General features: G+C 44.7%; 1 protein-coding gene across 1 annotated transcript; it reads left to right on the top strand.

Moving 5' to 3' along the window:
- The first annotated feature begins 11,876 nt into the window (after positions 1 to 11,876).
- Positions 11,877 to 15,907, top strand: dclre1b (DNA cross-link repair 1B). Its single transcript, XM_056602042.1, has 4 exons — positions 11,877 to 12,351; positions 12,492 to 12,657; positions 12,822 to 13,004; positions 13,486 to 15,907. Exons 1-4 carry the CDS (start codon positions 12,154 to 12,156, stop codon positions 14,604 to 14,606), a joined length of 1,668 nt encoding a protein of 555 aa, XP_056458017.1. The 5' UTR covers positions 11,877 to 12,153; the 3' UTR covers positions 14,607 to 15,907.
- Positions 15,908 to 17,833: the final 1,926 nt, after the last annotated feature.

Genomic DNA, 17,833 nt, shown 5'->3' with positions numbered 1-17,833 from the left:
TTAGAACGTTGGTAATGAAATATCTAGCAGCTGAACTTTGTGCAGGAGAGAGCAAGAGTGAGAGAGAGAGCGAGAGAGAGAGAGAGAGAGAGAGAGAGAGAGGGGGGGGGGGTAGAAAAAGAAGGAGGCTGAGCATTAAAGAGCATGTCTGTTTGGATCTTTTTTGGGGCAAACGTATGCAATCACTATGTTGCTAAATTGGGTTTTTCTTTTAATTGAGAAATTCTATCAACAAAACTACCACCAGCAGATTATCAAGGATGAAAGTAAATGATGTTTACAATGATTAATGAGACACAAGGGGTGTATTGGCATTACTTAGCATGCATTGCCCTTAAAGCTTATTTTCAGAACATTACATTATAAATCTGAATAGTCGTTGCTCAACCCTTATTTCAATCTATTTAAATGTACTGAAGTAATTGGGTTGATTTATGGCATATCACAATCTGTCTTCAGTTTGTAACGTATTCTGTAATTCGCCTTCCCTTCCCCCGGGAGAACCACCTCCAGGGTCTCAGCGTTATACTTCCTGCTATGAAGGCCTGCTCCAGTTTAATTGTCATCCTGAACAGGTTGCTCCATTTAGATTTGGTTCATATCACACCGCACACCCTTGTGATTAGCAGATGAATAACAATTGAAAATGTTATTTTCCCCTGACTCAAATCCAGAGTGGGAAGAAATCAGAGTGATCAGAGAAGGGGAAAACGGAATCTGGGGACAAAATACAACGAGCGAGAATGGGGGGAAAAGTTACATGGGAGAATTCGATACGAGAAACCCCCTCCCACCATGTTCCTCCTACACCTTTCACACCTCACTCAGAGCCGCTCTCCCATCTCCCATGAAGCAGGCACTCACGTTCCCCCCCAAAGAAACACACAGATAATAAACAAGCCTTGCTGCGTTCAATGAGTTCTCTGCTCCAAGGGCTCAAAAGACGTAGTTTCTATCTACCCTCTCCCTCCAATTTCTTGTAATACATGTTGTTGCTATGAGCCCCCCCCCCCCCCCCCCCCCCCCCCCCCCCGCTCACCGGGGGGGTCCCTAATCCAGCGCCAACTCTAGTTGCTGACTCTTACACTAAGTCTGTCGGCCCTTTGCGATGGCTGCAGCCTTTTCCTGGGGGGGATGCTGCGGTATCATTCTGGTACATGATAATGACATGTATCAAGCCCCTCTTTAATCATGCATCGGCCGCGCACGTCGCTCATGCATTTTACAATCCTTATGAATTATGACCATGGAAGAGACGTGGGTAAGGGTGACTCTGTTGCTCATACACGGGTTACATCCACACAGCTTCCACCAAGGTGACAGGATGTTGGATACATGGCAGAGGAGGTATAGATTGATCCGCGGCCTTGTGAGAATACTGCTTATTCCAAATCGACCTGTGTTTCTTTTGTATTTGGTATTGGATCCCTTTTGAGTCCCATATGGAGTGGTCTACAGCATTTTATTCTGCGCAGTGGCTTGTTGCGCTTTCCACCAGCACTAAGCCCTCTGGTGCTTAGTCTTTTTCCAATGAAAGAGAGGCTCACTCTAGCCTATTTTTCTGGGATGTGGAGTTTGTGTGTGTGAGTGTGTGTGTACCAGTGCATGGGCATGTGCATGTGCACATGTATGCTTGCTAGATAGGTGCATTTTTTGTGCATGTTTTTGTGTGTGCTCTTATTTGCCTGCCTGCATGCATGTGTATCTTTGTTTGCGGAATTACGCATTCAGTTCAGCCTCCCACCAGCTAGATTTCAGAACCAAGATGGCTCCAAGGTGCGAAAGGGCGATGGGTAAAAGGGAACAGAGTCTGACAGCTGTCTTGTAGCGCTGTGGTTCTGCGATTTGGGAGGGTGGGAGGGAGACAGAGCAGTCCCACAGCGGTTACTGTGAGTAGTTATTGGCCTGTTTCATCGTGCATAATGTACACAGGGAGCACTTTGCCAAGCCTTGAGTGTGGGGGCGTAATTTGTCACGCACATTGTTACACTGGAACACTTGGGGGTCCCTCTGACAGAAGTGCCTGGGTGGGGTTACGATGTTGAATTAATCATCTCATTCCTTACCATGGTCAAACATGCATGGCCGCTCTATGACATGGCTGTCATTTGTACAAAGTGTGCTGAACATTTAGAAGGTCGTGGTCAACACACGAAGACCCTCTCCATGGCTCCGTGATATTCGTCACTAATTGCTTTGGGTGGTCTTTCTGCTTTTTCTGCTGATTCGTTTTATTCCATGGTAGGAGGAGTAGGAAGAAACAGAGCTCAATGCATCCAATTTCTTTATTCATTCTAGGTTTAGGGTAGACAATTTCTGTCCACCGTCCACCACTTTCCTTGATAATGAATCCCTCTCTCTCTATCGTGGTTGCTATCGAGGTCATTTCAAGCATATTGCCTTTTGAAGAACAGAGTATATCAGTCAGTTGAGAGGTCTATTAGTGGTCCGCCCAGTTCCCTTTTTTCCTTTCATATCAAGCATCAGAGCTATGGAGCCACATAGCTCATTACACTTTTAAAGATAGTCAGTAGGCTAAACGCCTTATCGTTTTGGAACTCGTGCTCATTGAACTGTGCTGCAGTTAACCCCTTCTGTTAAATGATAAACCACTTCAATGGTTCAAACTGTGTGGTGATAGGATCTAACCAGCCGTGTAAAACCAATAACCAAAGAACAGGTCATTGGCCAAACGTCAAAAGACAAATATTGTTGTTGACAGTGAGCTGAGGAGAAGCTGTTTACATGCGCATGAGGAGGATTTCCGAAAGGCTTAGTCGACCTAAACCACAGGGAAATCAAATCAATAGGGGCATGTTTCAGTCACAGTGGCTTTACCTCTGTATCATCACATGCTCTTCAAGGTCATGGAAGAAGACCTGCTTTAAACCTATGCAGATTGCTACCACAATATCTGCAGCAATTATTCTTGCAACTGCCACTAATACTGACATAAAACACGACCATAAACGATTTACGATGTATGTATTCCGAAAAAAGAAAAACGATAAGCCAGAGGTCATCGAAGACGCGCACTGTGAACCGTATGCTGGCTCTCTTTGTAAACACAGAATCATTATGTTCCCCATTCCCCCTTTTTATGAAGCCCCATCCTCTGGGAGCTCACTACATATATGCTTCATCCATTAACCAGGTTCAAACAACCGCTCACAGGTACGCGCTAATCAATTCTGAGGGCGGAGCGATATGCCTCACATGCAGAGCCGATTAAGGGCTTCCTCCCTGTACAGACGCTGGTGCTCTATTGGCCCGGCTCCGCTCCACAGCCTGAGCGTGCACGGGGATGCAGAGCCCCTCGGAGCGCTGCCGGATGCACCACCAGCCTCCTCCTTTTCTCTTTGTGCAGCGCTGCCGTGATAGCCGGCTACCAACGCATTGTGATGCATTGTGCAGCCTGCGAAAACGACCACACCCATCCCTATTACGCCGGGGGAGGGGTGGATGGTGGTGGTGGTGGTGCTGGTGGTGCTGGTGGTGGTGGTGGTGGTGGTGGTGGATGGCGGTGGTGGTGGTGGTGGTGGTGGTGCTGGTGGTGGATGGTGGTGGTGTGGTGGTGCTGGTGGTGCTGGTGGTGGTGGTGGTGGTGGTGCTGGTGGTGGTGGGGGTGGTGGTGGTGGTGCTGGCGGTGGTGGTGGTGGTGCTGGTGGTGGTGCTGGTGGTGGATGGCGGTGGTGGTGGTGGTGGTGGATGGTGGTGGTGCTGCTGGTGGTGGTGCTGCTGGTGGTGGTGGTGGTGGTGCTGGTGGTGGTGGTGGTGCTGGTGGTGGTGGTGCTGGTGGTGGTGGTGCTGGTGCTGGTGGTGCTGGTGGTAGTGGTGGTGGTGGTGCTGGTGGTGGTGGTGCTGGTGGTGCTGGTGCTGGTGCTGGTGGTGCTGGTGCTGGTGGTGGTGGTGGTGGTGGTGGTGGTGGTGGTGGTGGTGGTGGTGGAAGCCTGAGTGCCTCACCTCTCAACTCTCAACCACTTAAGGGAATCTAATGAGGTGAGCTACTCAGATAAGATGATGACGGTAATCACTTTATATGGGAGGTACCGAGTCGACACCACCCCATTATGGCGACTAACAGCTGAACCTTCTCTGGCACACGGTGATGTCATTATGATGGAAAGCCCCTTAGGTTGTGGTTTTTGATGGGGATGCTCGAGCTCTCCTTCCCTCTCTGTCGCTCCATTGCTCTTGCTCTCTCCCTCTTCTGTTGTTGTGTTGTGTTGTGGTGTTCATCAACCCTCGTGTGTCCAATTCCTCGGATGCTGTGTGCATTTGTGCGTCGCTGAGTATGTATCCCTGTGTATGAAGTCGTCCGTGTGATCTAATTGCTTTGTGGTGTGTGTGTGTGTGTGTGTGTGTGTGTGTGTGTGTGTGTGTGTGTGTGTGGGGGTGGGGGTGTGTGTGTGTGTGTGTGTGGGTGTGGCTGTGGCTGTGGGTGTGGGTGTGTGTGTGTGTGACTGTGAAGTGTGAAAAGTGAAAAGTGAAAAGAGCTAGATAAAGAGGGGGGAGGGGATCATAGAACTTGAAAACATTGTTGGGAATTGAGAAAAACGAGCGAGAGAGAGAGAGAGAGAGAGAGAGAGAGAGAGAGAGAGAGAGAGAGAGAGAGAGAGAGAGAGAGAGAGAGAGAGAGAGAGAGAGAGAGAGAGGGAGGGAGGGAGGGAGGGAGAGAGAGAGAGAGAGAGAGGGAGGGAGGGAGGGAGCGAGCGAGGGAGGGAGAGAGAGAGAGGCAATAAGAGCGAGAGACAGAGGACAGGAAGACTGAGGGCAAAGAGAAAAGAAGGCAGAGAGAGAGGCAGAGATATATATACAACTAAAGAAGCAAGGTGAGATACAACAAAGATATATCCATGAAGACAGAGAGGGAAAGAAATAGTCAGAAACAAAGATAGCAAGACAGAGTAACAGGAAAGGAAAGAAGACAGGCTGAAAGCCATAAAGAGGAACCATGAAATGGAAGGGACGGACCAAAACTTGCTGATTCACAGACACTTTTCCCTATATATAGATATTCCCTGGAGACAGTTTGGTTTATTTGAACCTACATAAATATCTCTGGCCAGAGTGTGTGCTGAACACCACTGCATTGTCCCACCGGGCAAATAAAACAATAAATAAAACCTCCTTCATACAGCTCACTGGGCCAATCTGTTGAAAAGGATAAACGACGTGCACAAATCTGTCCCTCATTGCTCATCATTCATGAAGCATATTGAGTAATGCCGGGATGAAGACGTCATATATCCTAGAGAGGTGGGGGGGGGGGGGGGGGGGGGTGTATGCAACAAGCAATCCTCCAGCCACCAGTCCACCTGCTGACCACAATGCATGACAGTATAAGACAATTAAATACAAATGAACGACTTCAAAGAATTGAGTCTGTGAAGACTCATGAATCAGTCCAATTGTGTGAAAGTCACGTCCTGAAGGTCAAAGTTCAATCAGTGCAGGTCGCCAGGGGTGGGCGGGCTGTGACAGGAGGAGGGGGAGCAGCACAGCGGTCGATAGCGCTGGCCTCTCCCACACGCGGCATGGCCCTCTGCTTTGCCCGGCCTCGCTCCCATCTTCCCCGCAGCAACGTGGTCCGAGTCCTCCTTTTATGGGAGAGAAAACATCATGCCCGGGAGACACGTCATCCCCCTGACCTGAGCGGGCTGTCTGGTGTGAAGACACACACCGCGCTGCCTGCAGGGACAAACAACGCTGTTGCAATGTCCACCACCGACTCCCCTTGTTCACGGAGAGTCAAGCGCCGACGGCAAACAATAACAAAAACATTTTGCTGATGTTTCACTGTGAAAGACATTCTCTGTGGTGGACATGCCTGTTTCTTTCTTGTGGGAGGACCGGTTCCCCTTGGGGAGCAGAATGCTTTGTAATCATTCCGGACAATGGTACCAAAAATGATGATGGTGGCGGATGAATAAGAGGCCGGTAAACGGTCCAGATGTTTTTAAACTAAACAACCACGGTAGGACCTTTCACCGCAACCAAGACAGTGGGGAACGGAGAAACGTCATAGGGTGACAGATCCATATACAGATACCTTAGATCTTGTTCACAGATCAGATATTGATCACCGTGGCTTCATTCTTTTCTTGTTTTTGTGCTTACGAGATGCATTCTGGGAAGCTATCCTACGCAGAGAGCGGACATTTGTATTTCAGTGTTTACAACAATTGTTTCCGACTTCTGTCCACATATTTATTTATTTTTTAACAATGATTTGTTTTTCGCTGCGGACACTTTGAACTAATTTAACCCTGTGAAATCATGCCAATAAGCCCCAGGGGAAGACGGAAACAATCTGTTCTGCAACACTCGATCAGGCGTGAGACAGGGAGATAGAGAGAGTGAAGTGCTGGATTTTAAGTGCTGAAGTGGCTGGACTAAAAGACCTGCTTTCCCTCGTCATACTCCAGCCGGCACTTGATGTCCGCTGGAGGCACTTCTCAGGGAAATCAAAAAGAATAACCAGCCCATGGCCGCAATGCTGATTCAGCAGGCATATTGTGGTCGATGCAGAGTGCCGACTTGTGGATAAAAGTCATCGTCGTGGTGTTTAGGCCTGGTCTATCGCAACTGGACTGGATGTCGCAGAAACTGTCATCACAATGTGGTCCTGTTATGCTTCCTATCTTTTTTTATCCTATTGTATTTTATTTATTTTTTAAGTCACACAAACATTTCACTGCACATCCTGTATGGGTATGTGAAAAATAAAAACCTTTGAATATTTGAAATCTAATGTGAGACTTTTTTTTAATGAGAGGCTTTCGAGAGGTTTAGAGTGGATTCGATTTTGTCCTGTGAACCACAAACAAGTCAATTGCATTTGTAATTCAAAGTTGGTTGTGGACTACTTCCCACACTAAGGCCCAATCCCATTTCTACCCCTTACCCCGCCCCTTACCCCTTCAAAACAAGGGGAAGGGGTAAGGGGAAGGGGTAAGGGGTAGAAATGGGATTGGGCCTAACTTGACCTGACATCAACGATCATGCTGTTATCTGGGACTTCTGATTGAGTCTCAGGCTGTAGCAAGTGTTAGGACCACTTTAACAGGTCTGTGGGGGGGGGGTTTATGTAACATCCTCATTAGCTCTCCGGACCTCTTCCTTAAAATGTCATTTGATTGGGCATTTGGGCGTTGAGCGTAGCATGGTTCAATCAGTCCTCGGATGGCCGACACTCATTCAGGGCCATAAAGTCGACAGCAGAACTATTGAGTTACCACTGCTTTGGCCTTTCGACTAAAGGCCCTGACAAACCGGTCGATTTTTCGTCGTTTTCGCCATGGACTGACTTAGATTATATTCTTACATTAGGAAAGGATCCCTACAGAGAAAAACCACCTTTGTCTTTACCTTTTGCTTGATCCAAGTCTGTTATTGAGTCCAACATTCGTGCCGAAGGAGATTTCAAATTTTTGTGTTGGGTGAAACGTTCACAAACTGGTCGGCGGAGACTGGCCAAAACATAGAATTTTACTCTTTGTTTCTCTAAATGATGATCTGATTTCAGTAACTGTGATAAAATGCATAGATTACTATGTTGAAAATCATATAAGACTAAATTATTCTGGTTTATCTTCCACCTTAAGACTAGAGAGCAACATTTGAATCGTGAGGAGGAGTTTGGCCCAACTGGCAGATTTAGGTTACTGGTGGATGGCAGCACTCTTTTCCTAATTGCAGAGCCCATTCATGTCGTACATTATGCATGGGGACTCTTTTATAGCCATAGTAAACCAGTACAACACCATTTTTAGGCCACACAGTAACTTAAGATGACCATGATTCAACCAAAGCATCTATGGTACACTGTCTACTGTTTTGAGACAATATTATAGGTCTGACTCATATTGTGGGTCCACTAGTTTGTCTTCTGCCGGCCTACTTCCCTGCAAGCCTTTTCTGGTATAATGGATTTACGAGATTATATGCCCAATACTTTCAAAGATCCCTCGATATGCTCTGGCCAGCAAGTCGATTTACAGTCATTACAACCGTCGTGTTGCCTTTCATGTGTGCAGTTTGGATTAGGCTGTGTGTCTGTAATCTGTTATTTTTGTGCAGCAACAGATGTAGCGGAGAAGTAAAATCAACCAAGCTAATTCTACCTTGTGGGGTATTTTGAACATTAAACTGATTTTGTGTTGGCTGAACTTGTGTTGCAATGAGCACTGTGTTCCCATCCCCAACAATGTAGTCTATAAAGTGAACAATTAATAATGAAAGAGAACAACTTCATCTATTGACTATTGCCATATGCAGAATCCGTATTCAGACCCTTCTGGAGGGCGTTGCTTGCTTATCGCAGCCATGGCCAAACCTGTCACCTTTCATAAGCTAATCCTTCCACAGAGTACAGAAGAATATTTGCACAATAATATAAGGCTTAGGAAGCATGATGCCTCCCTAGACATATCCCACTACCCACCAAATGGGACACCGTCAGTTCAAACCAGCAAGAACAGACCAACCCCAGAAATGCGAACTTCGAAGCAAGCGCAGATCCGTACGAGATGAAAAAACGCATGCCCCCTTCCTCAGGACGCAAAGAGACGCAAGACGCAATGCCCAAGAAGACACCGGCAAAGACCACGGTCTGCAGATCTACCTCACAAAACAAGCTACGCTGGATAAAACAGCTTTGCCGGAAGCAAATAGGAATTATGAAAGAGTGTTTGCGTCTGACACAATTCGCCCTACCCGCAGAGAGGAGTTCTCAACTTTGGGATTCGTTATAAGTCGTTTGTTCATGTAATTCGATATAAAAGTGGTTAATGTCATTGTTGCCATTATTATTAGATCCTACCTTATCTGCTGCTAAACAATGTAAGCCTTTCCTTGTGTAACCCCCAAACGAAAAAACCTGCAGACGTCTCTCTGGGGCATGATATTTACTAAGCTTAGTAGGCCTCATAGGCTACATCGTGTTTCTGCTTCTGATCGTCACTGACAGGCCTGTGTGACTTGATAAATACATAGATAGGCCTACTTCTTTAAAAGTTTGCTCAAGATTTAACTAATGTCTGTCTGTCTCAAGTCTAAATTAGCCATGTATGCTCCATATACGAAAATGGGACAGCAGTCTAAGAAAGGTATAAGACCACGAGCCACACCACGCACTTTCATGGTGGGATGCAGAAAGAGGCGGAGCTCGGCCGGGGGTGTCTTGGCGGGGTCCGCCCTTGTGTGCTTGTACCGTTGAAGCAATGGTTTCTAACCCGGACCGGTAGTCTCTCGCTCGCTCATGACCTCACACGGGGTGTCGTTTCTCATTCCAAGTTGGAACAATGGGTTTGGAGAAAGACAAAACCAAGTGGCTGCATCACTCTGTTCCAAATCAAAAAATCCATCAGTAGATTAAATTGAAAAAGTCATAAAAATACATGTAGGCAGTTTATTGACTCACTGAGGCTACCATCTGCGTGGAGCAGCTTGTGTTTTGTTCAGAAATTGTGTTTCGTGATGCTGTATTTCAGAGGGATGTGTTGGATTACCCTAGGTATTTTTGTCCTCTTGGTGTGTTGGTGTCTGTGCTTGTGTGTGTGTGTGTGTGTGTGTGTGTGTGTGTGTGTGTGTGTGTGTGTGTGTGTGTGTGTGTGTGTGTGTGTGTGTGTGTGTGTGTGTGTGTGTGTGTGTGTGTGTGTGTGTGTGTGTGTGTGTGTGTGTGTTTGTGTGTGTTTGTATGCTTGTGTGTGTGTGTGTGTGGGGGGGGGGGGGGGGGGGAGCAGCTATAGAAACAGAAAGGGCCAGGAAAACACGGTTACTTTCAACCAAATTATTGATTTCCTGGAAATGTAATGTTGAAGTGATGGTTTCTGACACCTCCCAACCACCTTACTGCAATAAAACATATGCCTACTTTCCAAAAGCTGCTTTCTTAACGGGATTTCAGTAAAATAACAATGTCTCAAACCAGAAATAATAAACACCAACGAGAAGATACCCTATTTTAAGTTGTTATCACTTGACTTGGGTTGTTCTCAGCCTGTTCTGCCTGGACATCGTCAGTAGGCCTGCTAATATGACATTTTTTTCTACAAATTGTTACTGTGAGATATTGTCATATGGTCTTCTTGACTTTTGTTCTAAGAAAAAGTATTGGATTAATTACAACGATAAATATATATATAAAAAGCAAACAGAGATCCATCAAGCGTATGTTTTGGGTTTTCTTGGCGTGCTATGAGCGAACGGATGGCCTGTCCAGGGAGAGCGCTGCTTAATTACTCGAGTATGATTGATGTGCTTCTGGCGGCCGGTGGGGAATGTGTGCTATCTGATAAAAGAGGAGGGCGTTTCCAGGTAGTATCATGGGGCGCGTGTGGAAGGGGCTACCATATAAGATGTCTATGGCTACCATGGCACTCTGTTCCCAAGGAAACGGTTTGGTGTCCTATTTTTATAGCACAATGCAAAGCTCCACTCGCTTCTCGCCATCTAGTGGATAGCTGTATGAAAGTGACAGGGATGGATTTATTTTTTTACAATAATGACAGAGGACTCATGTTGCATGTTCGGGGTTACTGAGATGGCTTATCAGGGAAACACTTCTTTGTTTATAGAGTAATGCATTTAGAACAATGCTGGTGCACAATCAGGCTATTGACCTTTGGGTCATTGGTATGAAGAAAGTTAAGATTAGGACTACAATACCTTTATTATATCCAGTATCTAAAATCCCATTAATAGATCTGAAGAGACAGCTGTTTTGTCCTCGTTAAGATAAAATACAACAGCTGTATTACCATTATAATAATAATACAACTACATCAAGAGACATTCAGTAAGCAGCGACGTAGACTGTAACAATGTTGGGGATTTAGGTACCCCAATTATGATGTTTGTCTGTAATGGATTCAAATTGTTTGCCTTAGGCTAATGAAGTTCAGTGTAGCACAGATGACAAGCATACCCAGTGTGACACCTCTCTTCAGACAGGGCGGCTGCGCGACGAGCCTGTCTCGAAGCAAAGTGACTGCAGTACAAGGCACAGTGATTACCCCCATTGAGTGCGTCTCCACTATCGCAATCCCTGCGAAATGCCTGTCACACTAGACTAGATAACATTTAAGTGTGTGTTTGTGTGCGTGGTTTCCTTGTGTGCATGGGGAGGGTGGGGGCTACAACCGAAAGAGCCACATAAACACACTGCTAAATGTAAACCAAATGATTGATTCCCTGGAAAATGTAATGTTGAGGTGATGGCTTCTGACCCCTCTGAATCCCCATCCTCCATTACTCCAATAAAACATAGGCCATCTGTTCCACTAGTTGGTTTATAAACCTGACTCCAGTAAAATAACAAGTTAATGTCAGTCATCACAAACCAGAACTTAATAAAGATCGCCCGAGAAAACCCCAAACCTTATTTGAGTACCAACCCGTAGTTTGTAAATGTTGAGTGAGTTAATGTTATGTAACACACACACACACACACACACACACACACACACACACACACACACACACACACACACACACACACACACACACACACACACACACACACACACACACATCTATATATACACACATATAATCATACACATACACACTTTTAGAGATGTCCCAATACTAAATGTCTGTCTGATCATATTTCTGTGAAATTTGCAAATCCCCCTCCACAAACAGGAATCCTTCAAGATTATCAGTGTGCTATTCAACATATTCAATGTTTGATATGTAGGCCTACATAAAGAAATTATCCAGCTACAGAGTGTGATATTTTATCCTAAATAATCCTATAAGAATGTAAAAAATCCTATTTTTTACATTCATATCAAATTGGCTTTATTTTGTGTTACCTACAGGGGCGCTGTTTGAAAGATAGTCTACCTATTGACAGGGGGCGTGGCATGTTGAGTTGAAATAAAAAAATGGCGCGCTCCGTGCCGTGGGCTTTCAATGTTCTTATTTAGTTGAAAGAAAACGTGTGTTATCATAATTATGACGGCACTATGGTCACATCCTATTAGAATAAAATAGACTACGACTAAAGTAATGAGGGCTGACAGGGCTCTTCACTTAATAGCATTAGCTTGGGGACTCAAAACATCATTTGTGTGTTGTTGGTTTACCAGTGTCTAGGAAGCTGTATATCTTGTGTATGTTACTACGTTTTCGAGCCTCGGTAAAATGTCAGTGAATGGACATGTAATCCCACATACCCCGCTGGCTGTAGACTTCTGGCAGGTTCGCAAGTGTCCACACGCTCGCCTGTTTTTTCTATCTCACATGCACAGCGACCACACACTTGGTTTAACTTCTACATGGAGCGACCGTCCGATCTACTGCTCCCCAGTATCTGCTGCACTCTTGAAACTAAAACTACAGGTACAACTCTATATCACCTGATTGTACCGTTTCGATTGTTATGATTTGATGTAATACGAAGGTCTAGTTCAATTTGCGACTTAACAAAGGTATTATGTATTAACATGATGTACGTACCGCCGGTATACTGTATAATGTAGGTGAAACAGCAATGGATCCGTCCTCTGGAGTTGGATGAGCCGTACATGCTGCCGTTGGATGACATCGGCAAGGAAAGACTGACGGTCACACTTATAGACGCCAACCACTGCCCAGGGTCCGTCATGTTTCTGTTCCAGGGTTACTTTGGCTCGATACTCTACACAGGTCAGCTCCTGAACACTACATTTAACTGCTGTTTGTAACGTTGTGATTAGTTAACCATTACGTTTCCTGTTCTTTTTGGTTGATTCCAGTGGATAAAGATCTTTTATTCATAAACGGAACCATGAAATCACATACTCCTCAATGTTTTTGGTGAACTATTGAAGGTGACTTCAGGTACGCTCCCTCGATGCTACGTGAGCCTTGCCTCAGGAACGACATCCACATAGACCTCCTGTACCTTGACAACACCAACTGTGACCCCACCCGGGTCCTGCCAACCAGGCAGAGAGCCACAGAGAAGATCAAAGAGATAATCCGCAGCCACCCCGACCACAACGTTGTCATCGGTAAGTGCTGTCGAAGTAGGATGGAAAGGGATTTGGGTGAAAATGATGCTTCCTTTAGTTGGGAGACTAATGGGGACTCCATAGGAGAGTATAATATATTCAGCTCACAGACAAATAACAACACACATACTGCCTAGTTTGCTGAGTTTATTCATATTATTTATAATATTTAGTTATCGTGGTTTTGATGCGGCTGAAAGTTTATTATCTTGAGATAATCTAGCTCAGAGATTTTGAGGCTTGCATGACATGTTGGCAAATAAATAGTTGAATGATATCACTTTATCAAGACAAAGAGTGGTTTCTACCTGTACACTGCCATGTTTTTAATACTAGGGAAAACAAGTTATATTTAATTATGACATGGAGAAAAACTAAACCATGGCATCAAAAGAGATCGAAAAGGTCATTTTGCTGTGATATTTAGTTCATATCAACCAGCCCTCTATCAGCCCTGGCCTTACCTCTTGTCTCTCTGCAGGTCTGTACTCCCTGGGGAAGGAGTCTCTGATCGTCTCCCTTGCCCTGGAGTTCAAGAGCTGGGTGGAGGTCAGCGCTGAGCGCATGGAGACCCTCCGCCTGCTGGGGCTCCCGGACGTGTTCACCACTGACGAGGGGGCTGGCCGCCTGCGGTTGGTGGAGCAGACGGAGGTCTGCTACTCCAACATGCAGAAGTGGAACCAGGTTTACCCTACCCTGGCCATACTGCCCACCAGCAGGCCCGCGGTTTCCTACCATCCCAATGTGCACGTGGTGCCCTACTCGGACCACTCCTCCTACCGGGAGCTGGAGGACTTCATCTCGGCGCTCAAGCCGGCCGCCGTGGTCCCCATCGTGGGCACCTGTCTCCCGGGCAGCTTCACGGCTCTGCTGCCCCGCAAAAAGCGCCGCGACTTCCTGGTGCCCGAGTCGGTGCTGAACTACATGCTGAAGCAGCCGGCGGTCCAACCCAGACAAAGAGGCCCGGCCCCTAGGTACAAGAGGGCACGCCCTCCTCCGCGGGGGGTCGTGTTTGAGTCTCCCTCCAAGAGCTCGGAGGGCTCAACAAGCGTGAGCAGGGCTTCGATCAGCCCGGGAAGCACTGCTCCTGAGGTTGAGGAGGTGGTGGAGGTGGTGTGGGAGGTGGAGGAGGAGGTGGTGGAGGAGGAGGTGGAGGACGAAGTCCATATTGTTCGAGAAAAGAGTCAGCGACGTGTCCCTGTCGAATGTTACAAGAGGAATCACTACATGTGTGGTATGAACGTCGTTAATACAGTTTACGATGACTCTTCCACAATGAAGGTCCTCACAAACATCGTTCCCGCTTTAACGCCCATCAAAGTCAGAAGAGTGACGTCTGCACCCAGAAGAGCCGCAAACGGAATGGCGGGGTCAAGCTGGGACGTCACGTGTTCCTCTAACGAACCGTTGAAGGAGAGTGACAAGGCGGGAGTCGTACGGTCTCCTGGAACACTGGAGGAGATGGAAGGGAGCGTTTTACAGCGGCTGCCGTTCAATCAGGAGGACATGATGAACGCTGGGCTGCTGGACCGCAGGCTGGTCCAGCGGTTCTGCCTCGTTCCTTTCCCCCATAACCAGGAGGACCAGACCCCCTTCCTGTAGGCCGGGCTTTTGGACCGGATGCACTTGGTGCCAGACTACGTTTTGAAAGGCACTCCAGCACACATCACTGCATTATTATCCCAAATCTTTACCTAAAGGGGATGCCTTTGTGCTGTCCTTCTGTTTTTCTGTTCTGAAGATGAATAATAATGGAGAACGTATTTGTTAGTAACCATCCTCATGTCAAAAGAGCTAAGCGACCTACGTTCTAAGAAGATAATGTTAGCTCAGGTATTTTCAGGCCGGTAAAGATAAAAATGTTCTGTGATTTTCCATCATTGTTTCCCGATTATGTTAAGTGAGTGCGTTATGTCTGTGTAGTGTTTACTATGGACATTTGATGTCTTGCCGTGTTTTGTGGTTTGGGTTTAAGTACTATTTTAGTTGAGTGGTTAATTTGAGAGCTCAACGGTCTGAAATTGTACACCTTGATTTACTTTCCCTTTCCTCACTCATCCAACATGAGCATTGAGACAGCACTCTGTCTATACAGCCTCTTAATGGTAATACCACCCCAGTAAGCACTTGGGCACTTTGATTTATTCACAAGGAGTTGGAACTAGACGATTAGACTTGAAGCGCCAGAAAAAGTCCTATTTTGTTTGATTAATATGTTTGATTGAAGATTCGGATGTCCAGAGCTTGTTGGCTGTGACATGAGGTTAACTTGTTAATATTTCAGCCATTATGTGGTAATAAAACAGGCATATTAATGTTATATCTGTGTGACATGCTCCAAAAATAGCGATATGTTTTATGTAAAACATTTAATGCATAACATATAGCATATTATCCAAAAACATATTTTAAGTTAAAGACACAACATTTTACTAGGACGGTAATCATTTCCTTTTGTGATGTTTTTGTATTGTTTTACTCTTTCCACTAGATGGCAATATCATGCTAGCAATATGTCCGTTTACTCAGCCAACTTGGTCACTGCATCGTTTTTTTCTGCGGCACCAATAACTTTTTCCATAAGGCGGAAGCAAGTAAATAGGTGAATTATATTGTCTGCAACCTCCATGTTCTGCAAAGATGCAGCAAGAACTGTGTCAGCCATTTTGAAACAACCGTTAAGTCTAATATGGGTGAAATCCGTGTCATGTGACAGACAGTATGCTGTTAACTCGCCTATTTTCACATAACTGATTAACTGAATAATATAATGAACTGACTAATAACTAATTACAAAAGCTATGTAAATATCGTTTCAAAACATTCATTATTCAGACTTCATTTATTCGATTCCAATGTGCAACGATTAAAGACTTGTCTTCCACGAAGCTGCTTGGTCCCCTATTGTTTTTTCCCCTCAAATTCTGTAAAAGTCATACTGCAGCCTATACCGTAAGTCGAATACTCTTTAAATCAATAACCCCCACCACCCATAAACCCAAATTTTCGGTACTGCACCCAAAGGTGGCGCTATTGTAAAAAGTCATGAATTAGCCTTATTTCTCCTCACCAGATCGACCTGGACTCAAAATTTCATAATATTAATCTCTAGAATCAGATGCATCTATAAAACCCCAGGTCTTATGCCCTTAAAATGTTTACTTTTCCCACAATTTCATATTAAAGCCAAACATGATAAAAAGATTCACATGCCACAAAAATAATAAAATATTCGCCAAAATCGCCACATAAAATCTTTTGACCAAGCCTCACAAAAATCAAACAGAATTTGTTTTATTTAGTTCCATTCGTGAACTATTGGCCAATAAAGTTGGAGCAGTTAGCCCATTTTTCTTACATGACCATTTTCTTATTGTATAGGTCCTTAGTTGAGAGTTTGAATCCTGATTAGAGCATTATGAACAAGCTGAACATGACATTCTGTCATTGCCACTCATTTAGGAAACACTACCTTGAACAGCACCTGAAATTCATCAGGCAATCAACATTCCGGCTCATTCGTTTCCAAGAGTCTGACTGCCAATACACAGTAGACGCAGTTTATCAGTGGCTCAATGGTCACCTTGTACCTTAGGTTGAGAGTTCGAATCCCGATTATAGCATTATGAACAAGCTGAACATGACATTCGGCCATTGCTTTGCAGCTCACCTGAAAGCCGAGGCACAGTGTTGCATTAAGTGGAACATCTTCATCAACATCTTTCCTTCATAATTATGTCATATTTATATATCTTCCATAGTGTGTTCTTGACTTTTAATTTTGCCCGGACCCCGTTAATCACCGCTTGCGATTATATTCTTATTTTTATTTTTTGTTGCTTTTTTTACTTGTACTTGCACTGATTTCATCATTACATCCCCCGAAAGACTGTGTAAACATTTTCGTACTGTAGTGTTTTTCATTTTACTTATGCAATTACTATACTGTAATGTTCCAAAATAGGTAACATTGGTGTATTGTCACAACAATGTTGCAGCCGGGATTGTGAGTTTAGCCCATTGGAGCTCATGGATAGACAAATATGCATTGTATCCTATTCTGATACGATTGTGTCAATGCAATATTTATATGATATGTTCACAGTATTGTATTACAATATGGCAACAGTCTTTATGCTATATGTACCACCTAATTGCAACTTTAAAAAAGGACGCTATTTCTAAACAATTGTATGCATTGGAATATGTAACATGGCCTCATAAAGAGAAAACATGTAAATAGTATTTTGATAGACGTGTTTTGAATTGATCACACCAGTGTTTAATTGATGCTCTCTAAGTGATATTCATTTGATAGCTGTGTTTACTGTTTGGTGGAAAAAAACAGTTTTGAGAAGGATTTGTGTAGTTTTGACTACACCTGATACACTCTTCTCAGGTTTGTGTTAAGAGTTTTGAGAAATTGAGCTTTAGTTTCGTTAAAACGTGTTTAAACGATTGAGAAAAACTGTAATACAGAGCAGTGTGGCAGCCATCCCAGAATAAGAGGTTCACCTGCGTGATACCCAGGTGCACTAGGGTAACCAGCACATAGAATTTCATCCGCCATCCACTAATGAAAGCCGACCTTTCCTTCCCTCTGAGACTCCCTTCCTATTCCCGTGCGTAAACCTGCTCCTGCTAACAAAGGACTGAAATATTATTTTGATTTTATATTTTGAAATATTGATTTATTATAATACATTTTATTAGTATTTTTGGGAAATATGTATACATATAGATATATATGTATACAATGCATAGGTGAATATCTTGGATTCATTGATCTGATGGGCTTGCAGTAAAACCTCAGGACATAAAGTTAGAGG

The sequence above is a fragment of the Gadus chalcogrammus genome, chromosome 1 (assembly GCF_026213295.1).
Source record: "Gadus chalcogrammus isolate NIFS_2021 chromosome 1, NIFS_Gcha_1.0, whole genome shotgun sequence".
Taxonomy (NCBI): Eukaryota; Metazoa; Chordata; class Actinopteri; order Gadiformes; family Gadidae; genus Gadus; species Gadus chalcogrammus.
This window is presented reverse-complemented; position numbering and strand designations above follow the sequence as displayed.